Source organism: Sebastes fasciatus, chromosome 21 (genome assembly GCF_043250625.1).
Source record: "Sebastes fasciatus isolate fSebFas1 chromosome 21, fSebFas1.pri, whole genome shotgun sequence".
Lineage (NCBI taxonomy): Eukaryota > Metazoa > Chordata > Actinopteri > Perciformes > Sebastidae > Sebastes > Sebastes fasciatus.
In genome coordinates, this window is record NC_133815.1 from 25,847,635 (window position 1) to 25,871,856 (window position 24,222).

Sequence of the window (24,222 nt, forward strand, 5' to 3'; positions counted from 1 at the left end):
ATGTTGTCAGTTAACGGAGGCAGTTAAGGTAACAGAACTCCAAACAGCAATGATGACAAAGATGAACTGACAAAGGACAGAGGAACTGGGCTGGTGTATGTAGTGAATGACTGATTGGGAAGTAAGAACAGGTGAGCAGGAGATCCGGTGAGTGCAGGGCCAACGAGGGACAGGTGAAACTAATCGGGGCAGGGCAGATATCCAAAACAGGCGGGAAAACACAGGCTGTATTCCAAACCACCTACTACAGACTACTGAGGAACGCAGTATACAGTATAATTTGTGTTTACTTTATAAGATACTGCAGGTTCAGCTCCACTAGCCCTTCTGTCGCACGGCAGAAGTATTGGTTTTATTTTCTTATATTTATATTTGCTTTGTTTTATGATGAATGATTTTATATTAGTGTTGTTTATTCTGCATGGTTTTAGGTTTTGAGTTTTTATGTTTTTTCTTCTTCTTGACACTCGTTTAATGAAGCCAATCACCTTCACCTGTGGAGCGCCCCACCGGTTGGTTGACAGACAGACAGTAAACCAATGAGACAGGAGAGCTGGGCGTCAGGTGACCGATGAGCAGCCAAAGGAGGGACCACTCGCTGCTGGCCTGGAAAAAGAAAAGGACGAGCAAGCAGCGAGGTTTGCCAGAAGTCGAGTAGTCGGGAAAGCCGAGAGAAGCCGGGAGCAGCCGTGAGAAGCCGTGACCAGCGAGGAGAAGTCGAGAAGCCGGGAAAGCCGAGAGAAGCCGTGAGTAGCCGTGAGCAGCCGTCAACAGCGAGGAGCAGTTGAGAAGAGTAGCGGAAAGCAGTACAGCGGACGAGCCGGCCAGAGAAACGGAGAAACGGCAACACGTGCCTCGAGCTCCAGCTCTTCAACAGGGACTGTGAGCAGGCCGAGAACTGGATGGCAGCTCGCGAAGCCTTACTTGCTAGCGACAATAAGGGTGACTCCCTGGACAGTGTGGAAGCCCTCATTAAGAAACATGAAACACAGGGGAGAAGCCGTGAGAGGACAAGGCACGGAGGAGACACAAGCAGACACCAGTGAAGTGTGGGACGCCAGCATCAGAGGTCAGAGTGTTACAACGTGACGGTACAGCCGCGGCAGAGTGAGGAGCTCTGCCTCGCCGCGTGAGTACCCGATGGTTTTAGTAACACGGCACGGGAAAAAGAAGAGTTGAAAGTAGCACTGTTGTGCACCCCACTGCCGCTGTCTTTGTGTCTTGTTAGGTATCCGGACAAAGAGTGGAGAGCGGCTCGGTGACGGACACGGTCCACCGACAGAAAAAGACGGCCTGCATTGGACTTCTTTTTAAACCCTGTGTTTTTAGCGTAGACCCTTGGCCCTGGGTATTTTAGCTGAACTCTTTTATTGACTTGTAGACAGGTGCAGCAGATTTTAGTGGACTCATTTTTAAAGGACTGTTTAAAGGACTGTTTTAAAGACTGATTTAGCAACAAAAAATAACTTGTTTTGCACCTGAAAAAGTTTGTTTCTCCTCCTTGGTTTTAACACAGTGCTCACCACTTGATTTTAAAGGACCTTTACACAATTTTCTAATAATCTCTCATCTCATTTTTAACCCACCTACATTACACTTACACTATTTATTATCTAAATACAGAGGACTGATCTCCCTCCAGATATTAGAGGAATGTTAAAAAGGGTCATGTTGTCTCAGCAGGAATCTCTCTGAACCATCAGAGGAGGCTATTTCCCTCTCCTCTTCTCCCTCCTCTTCCCTCTCCTCTTCCCTCTCCTCTCCTCTTCCCTCTCCGCTCTGCTGCTCTGTAGCCGGTTTGTGAGCGTCGCTGGCCGTCTCTCCAGTGAGCTACGGTGGCGGTCGATTGTGGAGCTTTTCAACTCCAAAAAGGCAGATGAACTCAGGTTCCTGTTAATTTATAATGGGCATCTGTGTTGTGATATTTAAACAAACTATCCGTCAACAAGGAAATAAAAGCCTCTTGTCTACAGACCGGTCTCTAAATGGTAAATGGACTTGGACTTATATAGCGCCTTTCTAGTCTTCCGACCACTCAAAGCGCTTTACACTACATGTCAGTATTCACCCATTCACACACACATTCATACACTGATGGCAGAGGCTACTAAGGTGCCAACTTTGCCCGTCAGGATTTAATCTAAATACTCATTCACACACCGATGGCTATGCCTCAGGGAGCAATTTGGGGTTAAGTGTCTTGCTCAAGGACACATCGACATGTGACCCGGAGCAGCCGGGGATCGAACCACCGACCTTCCGATTGGTGGACAACCTGCTCTACCCTCTGAGCCACAGCCGCCCGAGCTCTCTAGAGAGCTCCGTCAGCTCATAGCGGTCTCTGAGCGTGACTACCCTGCTGGCGAGGTAGCAACCCCGGCAGGCACTAGCTAGCTGTCACGCCAGTTTGTGGAGCTTCTAAACTCCAAAAACGTTGGAGAAAATGTTCGATTCACCCTCTAATATTGTAAAACTGTCAACATTCAAAATCTACACAGTTGATTTCTCACCTGAAAAATTCTCAGAAGTGAATTTAGTGATCCAATATCCAACGCTTTGCATTGTGGGATACAGTGGGCGAGGTAGACTGGTCGATTGCACACTGGAGATTTTTTCAGAATCAAAAACGTTTCTATCGAATAGCGTTCAGTAGAGCGGAGCATGTAGAGTACAGTGGGATTAACAGTGTACTCCACAGTTGTACAAATTTTATTCATGTAGTAGTGCTTTGCTTTGTTTTAACAGCGTTGGATCTTTATAACACCTCCCTCGCGCCCTGCTTGTATTTAGATTAGGGGATGTCACTAGAACCGATACTTCGGTACCAAGTCGAAGCCAAAATTCTTAAAAAGTGAGGGTACTCTTTTCTATTGGTATGGACTACTAGATTTCTGTTACCGTGACATCCCTAATTTAGATACACCCTGGTTTTCTTAGCTATTACTATTTGACTGTGAAGACAATCTGATTTCCTCACATGGATCGTCGACGTATCTTTCATCTCGCTGTACCCTGTGAAAGTCCTGCATAACGTTACATAAGTCACATAGTGAAGGCAGGCTGGATTGATAATTAGGCCGCTCTGATTCAGTGTAAAAACTGCCTGCTGCTTGCTGCAGGCCTGGCTGCCTCTCTCAAGGATCGCCCCCGGTCACAGCCCTTCATTCGCTTTTTGGTTTACAGCCATTGCACACACACACACGCACGCGCGCGCGCGCGCGCACACACACACACACACACACACACACACACACACACACACACACACACACACACACACACACACACACACACACACACACACACACACACACACACACACACACACACACACACACACACACACACACACACACACACACACACACACACACACACACACACACACACACACACACACACACACACACACACACACAAGTACACACACACATCTCTACAAATGACTGACCCTGACCCACCAAACAGTCCCAGAGCTGAGGTCATCTGAGAGAGAAGAGACGTGCCCAGGCAGGCAGGACCTACGGTAGCTCGTAGAGGTCAATCTTCCTGGTCAATATATGGACAGTTTGGACACAAATAAGCATAGAACAATTCCCGGCTGTCCACCCACTCTGTGAAGCTCATCTACCTTCAGGCCGTAAATACCGACGGCCGCGCCATAACTCTCTTCTGGCTGCATCGGGGGGTGAGGGGGTGGAGGGGTGGAGGGGGAGGGGGGTTTGTGTGCACTTCTGGAAAAGTGATAGAAAACAAGTTTCTTCTCCCTTTTTCTCCTTCTTTTTTTTCAATTGACGTTATGTTTGTTTGTGTGTGTGTGTACATGTCCAGCATATGTCAGCGATACATGATGTAATAACATGAGTGATGAAACATTGTTCTACTGATACTTGCCGGTTTAGAAGGCATCCATCGTAGTTTTGCTCTACCTTTAGTGCTCCTTATTGCAAAACTTTTGCTAATATTTCGAATTTCAAGAACTTTTAGTAAAAAAAGAAATCAAACATATCCATTTGTGAAATCTGGCAGGTGTGAGTTTGAATTTGCAAACACAAATTAGAAGACTTCAGGCCTGGTCACACTCAATCAGTTCTCACTCCCAGCTCATCAAATATCGACGCTTGGTCAGTGCCCCTTGGTGTGTCTGATACTGACGCACAGAGGCACCCTTTAACATCCGTATGAGACTTTCAACTAACTCCAACGTGAACCCATCTGCGTCATTAATAGACGCTAAGAGCAAACCGACGTAGTATAATGAGCGAGAAACTCAACGTAGGGAGGAGGTCGGGGTGGATGGTTGGGTCAAACAAACACAGACTTTCACCCAGGAGACCGCTGTTCATGTCCCGTGTGAAACCAAGTCAATGTTGACTTAACCGTAGTTTTGTTACGTAACTTACGTACTTAACTAACGCTACGTATAAAAGTTACGTAAGAAACATACGTATTTTATGTAGCTAACTTATAGCGTCGGTATTTGACGAGTTGGGAGTTAGAACGTGTTGTCACACCAAAGTGGCACAGTGAAATTCGTCCATATGTCATCGTAAAATAATGTATCTTGTTCTAGAAGCTCAGTGACTTAACGACCAAGGTTTGTTGGAGATCTACTGTAGCTACTGAGCTAACCGCTAACATGGTAGCCAGGCATGAGATACTAGTGCTAGCCAGTGACAATAGGTATCTGAGGTTCTTTCTGTTTTCTCTGTTCAGGTCTGTCTACTGGTACTACTTGGTTTAGGAAAGAAAAGATCATTGTTTGGTTTAAAATAAGTACATTTGTTATGTAACTTCATTTACGTAGCCTACATCATTACCTCCGCCAAGGCTGAAGGTCTAGGAAGGAGATCATGTTTTCACCGGCGTTGGTTTGTTGGTTTGTTTGTTTGTTTGTTGGTTGGTTTGTTTGTTGGTTGGTTTGTTGGTTGGTTGGTTGGTTTGTTGGTTTGTCCGTTTGGAGGATTACTCCAAAAGTCCGCGATGGATTTGAATGAAATGTTTTGAAGGGGTGTGGTGTGGCACAATGAACAATCCATTTAGATTTTGGTGGCGAGCCGGATCATGATCCTGCTTGGGGAATTTTTTGCTCAGCCTGTGCATTAACACCACAGGCTTTAGGACATGCGCAGTGTAACTGATGAATCGTCCATGACACCTCACCCTGCAGAGAGAGGGACAGAGAGAGAGCGGGGGATGGCAAGACACCTGTAGAATCAGCGTTTTTTCACATTAAACTCTGTAAAATTCCAGTTGAGTTGGACTAAGCACACTTGGTGATTGTTGGAAAGAGTAACGACGACGGTTTAGGTAGGTTTTATTTTGTTTCTGTCCAGTTTGATTGAAGTGTTTTACATGCTCAGCTGTACAGCTGATCTCAACATAAACAAAAACACACGTGGATGATGGCGCAAGCTGAACGGAGAGGGGGGGCAATCGTACTCGGGCAGCTTGGCGGAGGTCTGCGCTCTCCGAGCGCCATTCTAGGTTAAAATAAGTCAGCGCTGACTTTTAGTTATGTATCTTAACTTACGTAGCCTACGCAATTCAAAATATGTCAAAGTTGACTTTTGGTTACGTAACTTAACTTACGTAGACTGTATTTCAAAATACTGGAAGTCAACGTTGACTTTTGGTTATGTAACTTAACTTGCGTAGCCTACGTAATTTAAAATGAGTCAATGTTGATTTTTGGTTTTGCAATGTAACATACGTTACATACATACATGTACGTAGTTTATAATAAATCAACATTGACTTTCGGTTACACAAGGGACAAGGCCACCGGTCTCCTTGGGGAAAGTCTTGTGTTTGACTCATCCATCCACCTACCCCGACCTCCTACCTACGCAGACTTTGGTTCAAACATATTTGCGTGTTTTTTGTGGGATCACGCTGACATGAACATGCTATCACGGTTATCAGTGGGTTATGTTTAGCTTCACTTGTACAGCATCATCACGGTGACAGGTGTGGTCACCAGCAGCACTGCTCCGTGAACAAGTGATGGAGTTGATGAAGTGCTCCTGGTCAGGGTAAGACAGGATTAGATGAAACTTTAATGATAGGGAAGTTTGGATGTTGTAGCACAATAATAACGTGTCCGTCTTATGAGCTCATAAAGCAGAGGAAATGTCCTTTATTGTCAGTTTACAGTGGTTTTCCTACCACAGGACTGAAAAGCCTGTTTCTCTTTCCAAATCACTGGCATGAAGAAGAAACCAATTTCCATATAACTGATCTCTCTGTGAAGCAGACAAACAGATGGAGGAAGAAACTAACTTGTTGTTGTTGTTTTGCTCTGTTAGAATAATGCTCTTTCTCATCCTCAGTCTTTTATTTCTTTCCTGGTAGCTCCTCTTCCTACATTGTAAAGCTGTATTCATGATAAATAGGTAAATGGTGGGGAAACAATACTGCAGCATTCAGCTTGTATATCCTACTGGACTCTGTTCCCTTCAGCTTTGAGCTGATAAACACACCAAGAAAATAATGTTTGGCCCAGCTTCCAGGTGGTAAATATTACTTGTTGTCCACAAGTAGCACAACCCAAATTACAGTTATATACTATATATAAAATAACAGTTATATACTACTAAATTGCATTACTTTGTCAACATAATATAGAAATGTTATTTAAAACATGCTCAACACATTTCATGATTTAGTTAAAGGTCCCATATCATGCTCATTGTCAGGTTCATACTTGTATTTTGTGTTTCTACTAGAACATGTTAACATGCTGTAATGTTAAAAAAAAACTTTATTTTCCTCATACTGTCTGCCTGAATATGCCTGTATTCACCCTCTGTCTGAAACGCTCCGTTTTAGCTCAACGGAATTGCAACGAACTTACGTTGCTAAGCAACAGTTTTTGGTCCATGTTTACTTCCTGTCAGCTGATGTCATTAACATCCACTGCAACCGGAAATAAACTGGGACACATTAAGAATGTTTACGTTTAAAACCGTATAATGATCTAAATATTGTATATTTGTGACATCACAAATGGACAGAAATCCTGATGGCTTGTTTCAAACGCACAATTTCTGAATACGGGCTGTGCATATTTCTCCGTATATTGAACGTTTCAATACTTTCACAGTATTTATATGGCACTTAAACCTGCTTTATACTATAACAGGCATGACAATCTCGCTTTTTACAATATGGAACCTTTAAGCACCATCCACCATAAAGATAGATCTACTTTTGATTGATTAAAAAGCAATTTCATTCTGATAAAGCAAGCTATGACACCCGCTTCACCGCTAATCCATCTAATATACACTTCAATACATTTATGAGAGTTCCATTGTTAAAAGATTGAATATTTTGAATTGTTTTATAGCAAGAAATGCCAGATTTATAGATTTGGATCTCAGGAAAACCCCAGTGTTGTCATTTGAAGTGCCACAGAAGCCCCTCTGCCTCCACCCTGCAGCAGCTCTCCCTCCTGCTCCCCGACTGGCCTCTCAGGCTTCGCACATGATTACCTCCTCCTTCATCCCGCTGACCTTTTGAACCACAAGTAGCATCAGAAGCCCAGGTGGAGGTTCTCGTTATGCAAAGCTCTGCGAATCAAGGCCAGAGGTCACCAATCGACAACCCACGGCGGAGCAGCTCTGCCTCGACTTGGAGGCTGCTGCTTGTTAGCGTAACATCCGAGCAACTTAGTATTACAGGATGGACCGCTGTTACTCATTAACGGGACGTCTGCAGAGGCTCCAGTGTAGCACAGATGCTGAATTACAGACAGGCTAATGCAAACGCTATCTGTCTATCTATCTATATATACTGTATTTATATATATGTATGTATATATATATATATATATATATATACTGTGGTGTATATAAACATAGATTATTTTAACCATAAAACAATCAAGAGATACTGTTTTATTGAATCTATTTGATTTGTGTACATAGACACAAATTTCCCTTTTTTTTCGTGACACTCAACACGACTTTCAACAACGTATTTTTTTTTCTACGAATGTTCCAGAAACACGTGACGCACGTATCAAGTTCCGCTCCAGTCTTTTCACAATAAAACCACTTAGTTAGGTTTAGGAAAAGATAGACTTGGTTAGGATTAGGCAAATCATCTGTGGCTGCCCCTGGACAGAGACTACTCTGAGAACTTTACATTTTGCAAATATAATTAAATATGGCGACACCTGTTAATATATTATTAATGACAAGGTTGTGGCAAAAATGGCCAATTCTTCACTTCCTATCCCCCTACTTCCGGGTCGAGATGTTCTCTAATTCAAGTCAAGTTCCGCTCGAGTCTTCTCACAATAACACCACTTAGTTAGGTTTAGGAAAAGATAGACTTGGTTAGGCTTGGGCAACAAAACTACTTAGTTAGCTGTAGGAAAAAGTGAGTTTGAGTTTAAATAACACCGGAAGTGGCGGAACTTAAGTACGGAAGTTAAGGGACAAACAATCAACTCTGACTTGTGGTTTCACGCGGAATATGAACAGCGGTCTCCTGGGTGAAAGTCTGGTGTTTTTTGACCCACCCATTCATCCTGACTTCCTCCCTACGAGCCGTTCGCTGCACAGGAGACACAGCTGACACGTGTTGCTGCTCTAACCTGTTAACATGGACGCCGAAATAAATAACAGGTTCTACAGCCGCCAGGCGCTGTTCAAGCGGGCGGTGTGGACACGCTGTGACAAAGCAGCGATATGTGACGAGTTGGGATGATAACGCGTTGGTGTGTGTGTGTGTGTGCGCTGCATGTTTAATATCACATAAATGTCTACCATAGTACAAAATGTTTTGCAGGACATTAAAGGGCTCATTCTGGTCCCACAGCAAGATGTGTGTTTGTGTGTGGACTACAGATAATACAGGTTTATATTTAGTTATTATTTGTATTGTTTTATTCTAGCTAGTTTCACTGTAAAGACGTGTCAAGCTTTATTTGTTGATTAGGTGTGTCCACTGTTCTGGTTTACAGTAGGACGTGAATAAGTGTGTAAAGATGAATGCTGTTGATGACTGTACCCAGCTGACTCAAAGTTTGGATCCCAGCCTGTCTGATAGTGATGGCGAGATGAAGCCTCATGAAGCTTTGAAGCTTTCCAGCAAATTGGTTCGGAAAAGGGTTCATTGCTCGAGGCTTCATGTGCTCACGAAACCACCTGGTGGTCAAAGAGTGTAAAACAGACAAATATGATCTTAACCATGTGATAAGATAAGATAAGATATTCCTTTATTAGTCCCGCAGTGGGGACATTTGCAGTGTACAGCAGCAAAGGGGATAGTGCAAGAAACAAGATGCATAAGCTAACACAGTAAAAAAGAGCTAAACAAAGTGTAACAAAATATGAACCAAGTATAAAGATTGGAAGTATAAAAATAGGAGTCTATACAGTATTGACAATAAACAGACTATTAACAAAATTGCACAAGTGGAAAATGATATTGCACAGTGAGAATTAAATGAAAATCCACCTGAAAATATCAGGTTATTGTCAGTTTGTCAGTTTTTGGTGTGTAAGTGCTCTACTGGGATCAGTGCTGGTTGTGGTCTACTGGGAACACAGATCTGTGATATACTGTATTTTGCGCCAGTAAAGGCTTTTGGGAATGACTATAAACAATGAAAAAAAATCTATTACCATGTAATCAATTTATATATATATATATATATATATATATATATATATATATATATATATATATATCATATTTAATAAAATGTCTATTTAGTAAGTATATTATGAGTATATAAGATACATGTATAATAAACTGTAATTGTTTTGTGAGTAATTCATCTTATGTGTGCAAACCAATCCTAAATTAATAATTGTATTGTAGTGGAGTGTAATATAATATAATAATTGCAGGAGGGTTAATATTAGTGTTCTGTGTCACTTCTGGAAAGCGGCATTGGTTGAACCAGTGAAGATCTGAAACACTTCATGAACCAGTGGGCGGTACGGCCGGGCAGCGAGGCTTCGGATGTCATCAATGACGTCATTGGTCTAAAACGATACAAGCCTCGATACACGCATCGCAGGAAACTTCCTGGATTACTCGACACACGCTCCGAAGCCTCGGCACAGCACGTAACATCACTACTGTCTGAGCTTTTAAAGTGGTCACCAACAGTTCCACCATCACAAGCTCATTAGAATAGTTTCCATGCAATTACCCCCTGCTGCCCACACATGGAAGTGTTACCATTTAAAATGATAGTTAGATTTGTTTCACATGAGGAGGAGGTGGTAGTGATATCAGTGCAGTAATTTTAATTTCAGCTGGATGTTCTTTGTTCAGTACACAGTCAGCCGATGACTGGTCAGAGCTAAATTAGCCCAAATTCTGATGTTGGAACCACCAGGACAACAACAGTCCTGTCAAGGCAGATGGAGCCTCTCCCAGTACACAACGGGGGGTTAAAGGAACCAGCGGCAGAATTTATTGCACGGTCCATCACTGTTGCACACTGTGACACTCCTAACTCTTGTTAAGGACGTATAGTATCTCATTTTGATAACCAAATTCTCCATCTTGGGTTCCTTTGTATTGTTGTTGCATCCATGTTGTACTAGTGGAGTTATGTGTATTTCTCCTTTTCAAATTATTATTGGGGCGCCGTGGTAACCTACATGATGGAGCGGGAGCCCCATGTACCAAGGCTGGGTCCTTACCGCAGCTGCTCGGGATTCAAAATCTGACCTTTGGCCCTTTGCTGCATGTCATCCCCTCTCCCTGTCTCTCGTTCTCTCTCTCTCTCTCTCTCTCTCTCTCCCCTTTCACAACTATCACTGTCCCTATCATTAAAGGCATAAAAGCCCAAAAAAATCATCTTTAAAAAAATCTTATATCTGTTATATCTTACTAACATAGTGTGTCGGGTTTCACCAACAAGTTCTCATCCCAACTCGTCACATAACGACGCTTTGTCAGACCCCTTGCCGTCACTATTTGGTCGCAGTAAACATGTACTTAACATTTAGAATTAGACAAAAACACTTGCAACGTGGTGGGGCTCAAAATTACTACGTTTGTAAAGCGAAAATGAGACTGAATGGAACGTCAGCAACACATGGCGGCCGCCTCGCTGAACTGCTGCTGCTGCTGTCAGCCCTTTCTTTCTACATAGAGTTTGCCTTTAATATTGACCATTTCATCTTATTATAAATTATATATTTATATTTATTTTAGACAGAAAAGGGTTAAGAAACGTGAGGTAATTTGTAAATAATAGTAATAATCTACAATTAAAACCCCGGACTTCATTCATTCATGGAGCTCTGCAAGTCACTGCATGTTCTACAACACTGTCATGTAAATATTTCAGAATAAAAGCCTTGTGTTAACAAATTAAGGAATTCTGTACACAGAAAAAAAAAACGCCAGATGGCTTTTATTTTTAAATGAAAGCAGGAAATGTTGATTTAAAAATAAATCTTTACTTTTTTTTCATGTCCGTGACATATTCTACAGATACAGACATTGAAACTATAGTAATGTTGCTGACATGATGTCAATATACTGTGAAAAGGTCACTTTCACGGTCTGTGACATTCTACAGATATCTAGACATCGAAACGGGTCTTCTGGATGAAAGCCCTGTGTTCGCTCTCTCTTTATACTACATCACCACACTCCCGGAGCAACAGTTTACTTTTGCTGCGGATGGGTTTAATTTGTAGTTAATAGAAAGCCTGGTGCGTTTCATACAGGCGCTAAAGGGTGCCTTGTGCGTTGGCATCACACGCTGACGGACAAAGCGTCGGTAATTTACGCCTTGGGAATGAAAACGGGCTTTTTTGTTAAATAAACAAAGTTTTTTCAGTTCACACACAATGGTGCTGAATGCTGAACTACTATAGTGTCAAGGTTTTTCAGGGATAACAGGCTTGGACCCAAACGCAGGTAAGGATGACGAGGCAGCAGACAGAGTTTAATGATTTAATAAAAAAGCCAATCCACAAAATAAAGCCACAAGGAGTAAACTAGAAGTTCTCAACACGGGGAGAAAATTTTTTCACAAGGCACAAATCCGGAGAAACACTACTCACAAGGAGCGACGACAAACTGACACAGAGACAGACTAAATACACTGGGGAGGTGAGGCTATCTAGGTGCAGGTGAAACCAATTGGGACAGGGTAGACAATCACAAACTGGGAAAATACAAAGGCAGGAAGTAGTACTATACATGACACACGGGGAGTATATCAAAATATGACAGGACACACTAAACAAATGAAACAAGGAATAGAACAGAAAACCCCAAAAACCTAGGAACCAAAATTCTCTCAACAAAATCAGAGTGAAAAGTTAAAAAGATAAATACAAGATAGTCTAAAGTCTTGACAGAAAGTCCAAGGACCGAGGAATGAGTCCTAAAACCCAGAAATTAGTTTTAGCACTTCCGATTCCGTCGTCTGGAAGTCAATGGGTTTCTAGTTAGATGCCTGAAGTAAGGTCTGTGGTTAACACAAGCTGAAGAGATTTTATCGTTTTGTTCTATGACATAAAATACGTCAGTAAATACCCCACTCGTGAATTTTGAAGCCTTTATGTTTCTTAAAAAGGCGGTTACCAACAAGTAGCTAAATGAGACTATACTAGAGACTAAATACTAACCATCATCACGCTGACTCGTCCTCCTTTACAGCCTCGTTCTGTATACTCGCGCTCATGTGACCGTTGTGTAGTTTGTTTACATTTGCCAAAATGCTCCGTCAATGGTAAACAGTGTATTCTCCTGTTGGTATTGACTCTTGTTTTGAGTTGTTTGGTGGATTGGATGATTGAACTCTATCAGTAACAAGGAACAAACAAGACATATTGGCAATTTTATACTTTATTCATTGAATACACCGTCAGGAGCCTCGGTAGAGGTGGAAGATCCATACGCAGCCACAACAGCCTGGCACCTCGTCCTCATGCTGGTCACCAACCTGGTCACACTTTGCTGTGGGATGGCGTTTCATTCCTCAAACAGGATTGGTTGCAGGTCAGCCAGCGTGGTTGTGTTGGTCACTCTAACACTTAGAGCACGCCCAAGTTGATCCCAGATGTTGAATTGGGTTGAGGTGTGGACTCTTGGCAGGCCGTTTCATTCTCTCTACTCCCACATTGTGGAGGTAGTCTGTGATAACCCTGTCTCTGTGGGGGCGAGCGTTGTCATCTTGGAGGATGAAGTTAGGTCCCAGATTGTGGAGATATGGCATCGCCAGTGGCTGCAGAATCTCATCCCGATATCTCACTGCATTGAGATGGCCTTCAATGATGACAAGCCTTGTTTTGCCAGTGAGGGAGATGCCGACCACCAAAAGCTGTTACTCGATCGGTGCAACAATCAGCATAGCGTTCTCCGCGTCGTCTCCATACTTTGACACTGCCATCCAACTTTGGCAGACAGAACCTGGTCTCATCACTGAACATGACATTCCCACACATGTTCAGGTTCCATTGTCTGTGTTGTTGACACCAGCGCATGACGGTGAAGGGCAGTCATTGCAGGCTTCCTGGTAGCCTTATGAGAATACACTGTTTACCATTGGCGGAGCATTTTGGCAAATTTTTCTTGGGCGCTACCCACATAATCAGCTGTGCTGCTCATCCCACAAATGCATGATCCTTACAAGTTGGACATCATTGTGAAGGTAAATAAACAGGCTTTCCAACGATGTAAAATACAATGACCATTAGCATTGTAACAACAGAGAAATAATCCATCAAACACAAGTTTCCGAACTTTGTTTTTCCAGTATATATGTAAGGGGTTTATTTCACAACAATGACCCGTTAGCTGTACATTATCTCGCTTATTACACGACTACCTACTTAAAGGTCCCATATCGTGCTCATTTTCAGGTTCATACTTGTATTTTGTGTTTCTACTAGAACATGTTTACATGCTGTAATGTTAAAAAAAAACTCTATTTTCCTCATACTGTCTTCCTGAACATACCTGTGTTTACCCTCTTTCTGAAAGGCTCTGTTTTAATGCATTTCAACGGAATTGCGTTGCTAAGCAACAGTTTGGGTCCATGTTTACTTCCTGTCAGCTGATGTCATTCACATACACTGCAACAGGAAATAAACTGGGACCCATTTAGAATGTTTACGTTTAAAACTGTGAAATTGTCTAAATATTGTATATTTGTGACATCACAAATGGACAGAAATCCTAACAGCTTGTTTCAAATGCACAATTTCTGAATACTGGCTGTGTGTATTTCTCTCTATATTGAGCGTTTTGATACTTTCACAGTATTTATTTGGCAAAATTTCACTTTTTACAATATAGGACCTTTAAGAAACCAATCATTTTAAACAAAAACGGTCCTCCAGAGTCCGACATCAGAGCTGTGCCCATAGCAACGGTCTGTTATGAAGAAATAACAGACCGTAGAACGTCATGATTGTCTAATCAGAATCGAGTATTCAACAATGCAATAAATGTATTATATACACACCTATTTCTTTCACTTGTGTACATAACAGTCCTGTCTATTCTTCACCTTTATTTGACCATGCTGTACTGTCCTTGTCCCCAGCTTGTTCTTATCTGTGTAAGTACATTTAAAGAGATGCTGAAAAGCCGGAGTCAAATTCCTCGTATGTATGTACTCGGCGAATAAATGTGATTGTGATTTCCTGTTAATACATAGAGGAGACGTGTGTCTCTGGGAGTCACTCTCAGCGGCACAGTCTTGGTTTGTTGAACACGGCAGGAAACGTAGATTTCAACCTTCCCTCCATCCTGCCATTGTAAACTGCCTCATGGGATTAATTGGCTGCTAATAGTTTATGGATTTTTCTTTTCTCCCGTTCCCGTCTCTCTCTCTCTCTCTCTCTCTCTGCAACGGTGTAACAACCGTACATGTTGCTGTGCAGATATTTGGCCTTGTGGCGCTTCAAAACTCAATTCACTGCCTTTTGTGAGGCTGGCTGCTTTGAAAAGACCCGAGACCTTCCTGGTGAAGAAAAGCTGCCCACGGCCTCATCACACCCCACTGACTGTCTACCTCTCTCTCTCTCTCCTCTCTCTCTCTCTCTCTCTCTCTCTCTCTCTCTCTCTCTCTCTCTCTCTCTCTTCTCTCTCTCTCTCTCTCTTCTCTCTCTCTCTCTCTCTCTCTCTCTCTCTCTCTCTCTCTCTCTCTCTCTCTCTCTCTCTCTCTCTCTCTCTCTCTATCTATCAATGCAATTGGATTCTCACTCCAATGGGGATGTGTGTGTGTTTGTGTGTGTCGTATGAATATTTGAAAGCACAATACTTATATTTACTTTTTGCCAGTGTGCTGTGTATTTTTAACGCCGACCAGTTTACTCCCCTGAAGAAACAAGGATGCAGCTGATGAAAGTCTCCTTTTAGACACATTTGTTTAACAGCTCTATACATTTTTTTTTTTTTTTTTTTAATTTCTATTGATTTTAATGTCATATTTTGTATATTTTAAATGCAGAAACCTTTCAGGAAAAAAATAATCAATGAATTATTTTGTGCAGGAAGGAACCTCGATTGTTTTGGAGATGGTGGATGACATGACTGGCTGTTATCTAACAAATATTTTGTATATAATATTATATTATAATATAATATATATATATATATATATATATATATATATATATAATATTTATATAATATAATATAAGTATTTTATATAATATAAAATAATTTTATATAATATAATATGTATAATATTTATATAATATAATATAAATATTTTATATAATACAAAAAATATGATATGTTGCTCACTTGTATTACACTTTAATTTAAATAAAAATAAAAACAAGAAAAGAAAATATTATAATATTTTAAAAAATAAAATCCATATAATAGTGTTGCTGTGCAGTCACTGCACACTGACTGATGTTCAGTTAAACATAGAGCCTTTGTCTCCCCTCCACCTCCATCTTTTTGCTGTTTTACCTCTGAAAGCACCTGCTGTGGCTGAACAATGAGCCGACGGGTAGCAGCTGACAATGCAGCCGGCAGCCACTAGGGGACACTCCGCCGCCACGAAACAGAGCCGGTCCCAAGACTCGCCTCCTTTTGTCTGCTATACATTAAGGAGCCATCTCCATCCAAGATAAAAAAAAAAACTGTATGATTATTTTACCCCCCTAGTCGCCCTCAAAGACGGGAATCCTTGAGAGATTTTAATTTCCCTTGACTCTGGAGATCCACGCGTGTCTAAGGCACTGGCACAAATGTAAATGTAATTGCTCTGTTGCTCCATTGAAATGAAGACGCTGCTGAAATGAAGCGTTTGTGTGGCTTGGTTTTTTTCTTGTCCGCGCGTGGTTGACTTTTCTCAAATATGAAAAGGAAAATATAGATTTCCTTTTGTATATTCTTTACAAATAGAATCCTTATCACACACAAACTGTCCGCATCGATTGCTAATTTTTCAATTGTCACCGAGAGAGACGTCCTGCGTTGCAGCGTGGCTGTTTGGGCCTTTTCCTAATGTAAAGAGAAGAAACATGAAAGCTTGTTTGATGTTTGTGTGCATTTCATATCGCTCCCTGCTTTGTAAAAGAATGGAACACTATCACTGATCTCTCTGTGTGTGTGTGTGTGTGTGTGTGTGTGTCTGTGTGTGTGTGTGTGTGTGTGTGAGCGCTCTGGACACCTACAGGGAATCTTATACTATCTGACCATTATCTGCGGTTAAAAACAGGCTCTCTCATTCTTTCTGCTCAAATGATTTTAAGCCTTACTAATTGAAAATGTCAGCTTGAAAAGTCAAGGCCTGTTGCGGCGAGTTAAGAGACCAGTTGGCATTAAGAAGACCTTAAATCAGCCCCGAGGAAATTGGTTTCATTTTTCTTCTTGCTTTCATTCTTCAGTTTCCCCTCCTCCTCCTCCTCTTCTTCCTCCTCCTCCTCCTCCTCCTCTCTCTCTCTCTCCCTCCCTATCTTTTTTTTTTTGCATTTTTTTGTTTCAGGATAATTCTGCGTCCTCCTCCCTCTGAGGCTCAGACCGGTATATTGGCTCGGCCTGCTGATTCTTAAAAACTGTGGTGTGATCCAGTCGTTGTGTCGTCTGCCGGTGATCGGGAGGATTCTCACTGCTTTTATTTTCATATTATCGATTGTCTGCAGTGACACGTTTAATCCTGAGCAGCTACTGGCTCTTGGTTGGTGGTTTTAGTGTCTTATGAACAAGGTTTCAGACTCACAATAAAATGGGAAATTTGGGGGGATTCAGGGGGATAAAAAAAACGTTTTTTGTCTCCGTGTGATGATCTAAATCACATTTATCTTGCCCTTCCTTTTTTTGAATTTTGAGAAAGAAAAGTGCATTGAATTGAAAATGTAGTCCCACCAGTCACCCATAACACCGTATTCTATTTCAACAAAGAAGAAAAATAATGAAATGTTGTCACACTTGACCCCCCCTTCACACACACACACACACACACACACACACACACACAGAGCGAGTGAGTGCTGATCACAGTGGATGATGATGCAGGGTGTGTGTGGTGTGTCAACGCATGTGATTTCCAGTTTCTCTCTCCTCATTGTGTGTTTTCATCAGTCCCCAGGGGCAACTCATTTTCCTCTCTTCCTACTCCTAATCTTCCCTTCATCATCATCATCATCATCATCATCAACATCCCTCGCTTTATTTCTGATTTTTCCCCCAGAAAGCCTGTTGTAGTGGGTGCTGGTGGAGGTGTTGGCCGAGGGCCGCGGAGCGCACAGCGCATCAATTAATGCACCATTACTAGGTGCCAGGGTGCGTGTGTGTGTGTGCGTGTGTGTGTGCATGCATGTGTTTGTGTGTGTGTGTGTGAAGCTCAAATCTAATTATTCTCTGGCTCTGAGTCCGTCAGACTGCTGGTGGCTGAAGGTTTTCATTGCTGCAATACCTTTTTCTCTCTTTCTTTACATCTATTTCTCTCTCTGTTTCTTTACATCTCTCTCTCTCTTTATTTCCTCCTGTCTGTTCTCTCTCTCTCTCTCTCTCCTGCATCCTGCCTCACCCCACCTTTCTCTCTCCATCTTTCTCCTCCTCCTTCTTCGTCCATCCTCCTGCCCCCCCTCTCTGTCCATCTCTACCTCCGTATCCCTCTCTCTCCTCTCTATCACTCTCTCACACATGCCACATCACACCACACTCTCTCTCTCTACTCCTCTCTCTCTCTCTCTCTCTCTCTCTCCCGTCCGTCTGCTCTCTGCTCTCTCATTCGCTCCGCCGGCTCGACGCCGGCTGTCAGTTCATTTGCCGCGGCAGAGCAACAACTGGCTCCTTTCAGCGCTCGGAGCGAAGAGGGGAAGGCGAGAGAAGAGCGGAGGGAAGAGAAAGTGGTAGAGGACGGGAAGGAGAAGAAGAAGAAGAAGAGGAGAGGAGGAAGAGGAGGAGATCTTTTGTTAAGCATCCCTCCCTCCCCTCATCCCTCTCTCTGGCAGCAGCAGCAGCAGCAGCAGCATCAGCACCACTGCCTCCTCCTCCTCCTCCAACCACCACCAGCAGCACCGCCGCCGGCTCCCGCTGCTGGATCCTCCGTCTCCTGCCGGGATCTGCCTCCTCCTTCTCCTCAGGGAGCTCTTCCTGGAACTGGGAGGGGAGGGGGGGAGATCACCACCTCCCAGCTTGCTGCAGACCCTCGGCAAGGCATCAGGAGGGAAAGAAGGAAGGGGGATTTTAGAGGAGAGCAGAGGAGAGGCAACACCCTGGGTTACAGGAGAGCCGAGAGGAGAAGAAGAAGAAGAAGAAGAAAAGAGGGTAAGAGGCCACCGTGGCACACAGAGTGGACCTGTTGTCGCAGTTTCACCTTTAATTTTTTTTCCTTTGTCCAATCCTTTTTCTCCTCTGCTGGAAAAAAAAAACATTTTTGACATTTTTTGTTCTCTCTCTTTGACTGGAGGATATTTGATTTCTATCTTTCCTCCCTTAACCTGCAGTATTTCTAGTTCTTGTACATTGGTGCGAGTGTGTTTCATCCCCCTTTTTTTTATCCTCCCCATATGCCCTGTCCACTGTTATATATTCATAGGACAATGTGTGCAATTAAGTCAGAAAAAAATTGTCAAATGAGGGTTAAGTTGACAGGAGTAGGGGAGGAGGGATTCTAAAAAAATTTTAAAAAGTTTTTAAAAAATACACTAAAGAGAGAGAGAGAGAGCATTTCACTCCCATCCTCATCCTCCTCATCGTCACTGCTTCCTCTTCCCAACAACCTGTGGTGCTCCGTGCGTGGACTCTGTCGCTGTGTGTGTGTGCGTGTGTGTGTGTGTGAGGAAGTTTGAATGAAAGCGACGCTACGAGATGTTTGATTTTTAGCTGGTGCCCTGCTCTCAGAGTAATCTGATGAGTCTCCGGGGTGCTTCCACTGAACAATCAATGATACTTGGGCTGGCTGACCTCTCTCTCTCTATATATCTCTCTCTCTCTCTCTCTCTGTGTGTGTGTGTGTGTGTGTGTGTGTGTGTGAGAGATGATATCTAGCTGAAGCCCTCAGGTTCTCTGTTCTCTCTACAGATGGCCAGGGTTGGGCCAGGCTAGCCCACCATCTCTCTCTCTCTCTCTGTGTGTGTGTGTGTGTGTGTGTGTGTGTGTGTGTGTGTGTGTGTTTGGCTGCGGGTGGTAAATCCCAGCTCTCTGCAGCTTGGGGGTGGTTGGGGCGGGTGAATGGGTGGGGGTCTTCCTCTTTTTGGCTCAGAGTATGTGTGTGTGTGTGTGTGTGTGTGTGTGTGTGTGTGTGTGTGTGTGTGTGTCTCCTGGGCCGTGTGGTCCAGGCCGGCCGGCCGGCTGAGTGGAGGATGAGAGGGGGAATATAGAGAAGAAGAAAAAAAAAAAACTTGTGGATTAGCATCTCATCTGCTTTTTTCTTTCCTTCCTGCTTCATCTGTTCATTCTTTGTTTACCCTCCTCCTCCTCTTCTTCTCCTTTCTTTCCACCCTGCGTCTATCAGTTTGTCCATCCTGCTTCAGCCCTTCTGCAGAGTTTGAATTTTTCCTCCAGAATAATCTGTTTTCTGCACTCCTTTTGTGTTTCATGTTAAACATTTAAAATGCATTTTCTCCCTGCAAACCGACGACACCATCATCCCTCAGCGTTCATGAACATGCAGTCAGAATACAGTCAATCAGCCCCTCGGCGTCGAGGATACACACACACACACACACCGACGAGCACCTCTTCCTTTTTTACCAAACCATCCGCGCAGTAATTGTAAATATTGATTAGGAGGCAACAAATCAATGGAATGATTTTGGATGGGCTTAGCCGGAGCCCGGCTCTTTGTATGCGGCCGGCTAGTTCAATTAGAATAGAACGGAATACATTTGCTTGAACTTTTCATACATTATTAATGGCCTCGCTCCGGCATTTAAACCCGTCGCTTTAATTTGAAAATAAAGAAGGGAGAGGAAATCATAATAATGATTGCTTGAATTAACATTTGGGAATTAATTTTGAAAGGCATTTTTTTTATTTTTAAAGGGTGAAGCTGCGGTGCATCTCCATCAGTTTTACATTTCACCCAATGTATGTTTTACCGATATGAACCACACAGCAGCGTGCAGGAAGCGGCTGTTTTTATGTTTTTTATATAATCAAACAAATTAGTTCTCTGCATGCACTGCCCCCCCCCTTCACTGCAATCCATGTGTTGATTACTCTGCTTGTGTAGCGGGTGGGGGGTGCAGGGTGTGGGCTAATAGAGTGTACGGGGCTATTGTCACACCGCGGCCTGACCTCCTTAACCCCGCGTCTCCCTTGTGTGTGCATCCCCCCCTCCTCCCATCCCCTCCCAGATCTCATTACCGGGCCGGGCAGGGCCGAGCAGGAGCGGCGGCGACAGCGGTGGCGGCGGGGGGGAAACCAAATGTCACCGCTGGATGAGGACTTCCAGGAGCCGGGGGGCAGCGCTGCCGGGCAGCTGTCCAGGTAAGACGCTCGCTGTTGGGGGGTTCGGGCTGCGCCGCTCTCCCCTGTCACCTGAAACCAACAGAGAGTGAATAACCTCAGCTTTTTACACACCCTTCTTTTTTTTTTTTTTGTTTGTCCCCCCCCTCCCCCCTTCCCCCACACACACGCCGCTGGCTCGGATTGAAAATGCCCACCGTTGTCAATTTTCTCCTTTGCAGAGGAGCCATTGATGGAACCTTGCCTCGCGCTGCAGCGAGGCGTCTTCAATCAATGCGACTGCCCCACTTTCTCTGTCTGTGTATGTGTCTGTTTGCCACCGGAGCCTGAAGGGGGGCTGCTGATGGCGGCGGCGGTGATGGCCATGGTGGCGGTGGTGGTGGTGGTGATGATGATGCGATGGCAGTGGCGCTGCTCACGTGGTTTCTGGCTTAGCCCCCCCTCGCCCTCCCTTGTTTACTGAAAGACTCTCTTCGGTGACGGGTATTCTTGGGTGGATAATACGGATCACGTTGTTATTGCTTAAGAATACGCGTAGTCGAGGAGAGTCCTCTCTTCGCCCAACACCAGCAACACCCCCCCATCCCCCGACACCCACCCACCTCACCTCACCTCACCCCGACTAGCCACCCACCCACCCACGGAGGACTGTCAGGATGGGTGACGCCATTCCCCCCCACTCTCCACCCTTCCAAAAAAAGAGACCTCTTCTTTGATTCTCTGTATACTGCATTGCAATGTGTTGTTGTTCCCTGTGCCGAGCCACGGGTTCGAGGTGTCACCCCACACGTCTGTCCCACCGTGCATCTGTCAGTCTGTCTCTGTCTCCGTGGCGATGGACAGCGTTGTGTTTCTGTGTGTTATTTCTGTGTGTTGTCTGTCGGACGTTGTCGCTTCGACATTGTTCTGGTCTCGCTGAGAAGACGTGGCTCTTTGATCGTGGAACTCTCTCTGCATGAACGTTGTCTGTTCCCGTAACGCCAGGCCCAGCATGACAGCCTGCACACTGACACCAACACCTATATTCACAGCGAGAGGCCTTATAGGTTTGTCAGGACTGGCGTAAACCCCCCTTTTGACAAGCAGAATATGTGCTGGGAGTCAACTTTGGCGAACTGTAGCATCGTTTGATGTGTGTAACCCACTGACGTAGCCTCAGCTTTGCTACTCTCATCACCTCATTTAGAAGAACATTTTTTGGCCTTGTGGCTGTGGCTCCTTTGTATTTCTAAGCCGACCTAAACCCCCGGGGCACTAATGAACAAGTGAAGGCCCCATTTAACCCCCATTTCCACCTACCCTCTGTACAACGCGCAACACTACCTGGCACCAGGTTTGCTGGGTGATCGTTTTGATTAAACACAAATCATTTAGGATCTATTTTGACCATTCAAGACTTCAGGATAACAAAGTAAAGCAGGTCCAACCTTTAAGGCCCCTAAATTGGCGCTGGGCTGATGATGATGATGGTGATGATGATGATGCCTATCTGTCTGTATCAGTCACATCTCTATATGAATGTGTGTGAGCGCTCAGCTGGTTGACGGTTGTGTCCAGCAGAGTAGAGAGCAGAGAGTCGTATTCAGGGTTTGACAAATATTAGCAAAATAATTGATGATAAAACACATTAGGAATTACATTGATTGTACAGACAGACAGACAGACAGACAGACAGACAGACAGACAGACAGACAGACAGACAGGGGACATCCTCATTAGACGACCACTTCGGTAAACACCAGAAAACACTCAGCAAGCATCAAAAAAGTCATTTTCCATCCACACCACACTGACGTTTACAGGCTTAATTATGAATGAATTCTCTTTATTTGCATTCTTTGCATTCTCCTTTACAATAATTCACTACATGTTTACAATCAGGCTCATTCAAATATGCAGTAATTAAGATCAATGTATAGTATCGAATAGTGGCATTAGAATGTGCCAGAGGAACCCAATTTGGCCTTTTATGGCTGTCTACTCCATCCCAGTGGAGTAGAGGCCTGTAATGTCTGAAGGTATTTATCATGGCTCCTCTCTCTTAATCTTCCTTGACACAACTTTAGTGTTTTTAGGGGGGGACTGTCCCAGTCCAGCCCTGACAGTAAGCCAGGAGCGTTGGGGGGCCCCTGAAGCTCTGGGGCCCCGAGGCAGTTCCCTGCTTTGTGGTCAGTAATCCAGGTACAACTACAGGGATCCATTTACTACATTAAAGAAAAAAGAAATACATTTTCTACTTTCTGTAAACTTGGTTCAGAAGGACTTCTTGATAAAACACTCCAAAGAGTAGGATTATGTTTATTATATAAAAAAATAAATCATGATTAATCCCTCGATTGTTTTTCTGATAATTAAATCAATCATTTGTTCTATAAAATGTCAGAAGATAAAATAAGCTATCATCTTTTCCCAGAGCTCTTTTTCTCAAGACGTCTTCACATTTTTGTAACCCCAAAAATAATCAGTTCACAATGATATAAAATGGGGACGCAACTAACTATTTTTTTTATAATCGAATAATTTTCTGGATTTCTCCGTTAGTCAGTCAGCGCCGAAAAATGTTACGTAATAGTGAACGGTTACTGCAGTTACCTCTGTGATGTCTGGTTTAGTCCAACGAACCATCCCAAAGAGATTTAGTTTAAAGTCATATCAAACACTAACTGGAGCCACAGAATGTTTGGACATTTTTGCTGGATCGATGTCTTGTTTTAATACATACACAGTCTATATATATATATATATATACATATATATATGTATATATATATACATATATATATGTATATATATATATATATATACATATATATACATATATATATATATATATATATATGTATATATATGTATATATATATAGTTTATTTAATTAGAATTGGTGCTGAATAATTTTCTGTGATTCAACAAATCGATTAATTGCTTCACTTCTAATCATGACTGTAAAGAAAAGGGTTCTCCCACAGTAAACATTTGATTTGATTTTCAAGCCTGTGAATAAAAAAAAACTCATGATAATGAAAAATTCCTCGTCATATTTTTTATTTTGTATGTATTTTGCTCAATTCGTGACATAAGAATGAATAAAACATCGGCGTGGCCTTGATGGGCGTGAGTAGGCCTGTAGTGAGAGACGGAGAGGTGTTGTGCTGAGGTTACAGAGTGGAACCTCCTCTCATTCAGCTCCATGTGGGGCGTTTATTACGGGGCCGAGCCGAGCCAAGCCGAGCCGAGAGCCTCTCACCTCCCCCTCATCCCCCCTTTACGCTCCTTTTTTATGCAAATGGCTGCTCAAATGACATTAATCGCAGTGAGGTTTACGCCACGTGCAAAACTGCTGCTGCC

The 24,222-nt window shown here is 43.3% G+C and overlaps 1 protein-coding gene across 1 annotated transcript; it reads left to right on the forward strand.

Annotated features, from left to right (window-relative positions):
* Positions 1-981: 981 nt before the first annotated feature.
* Positions 982-22,707, forward strand: LOC141760063 (uncharacterized). Its single transcript, XM_074622708.1, has 5 exons — positions 982-1,069; positions 1,229-1,258; positions 18,383-18,732; positions 20,766-20,898; positions 21,099-22,707. The coding sequence occupies exons 1-5, from the start codon at positions 982-984 to the stop codon at positions 21,338-21,340; spliced, it is 843 nt and encodes a 280-aa protein (XP_074478809.1). The 3' UTR covers positions 21,341-22,707.
* Positions 22,708-24,222: the final 1,515 nt, after the last annotated feature.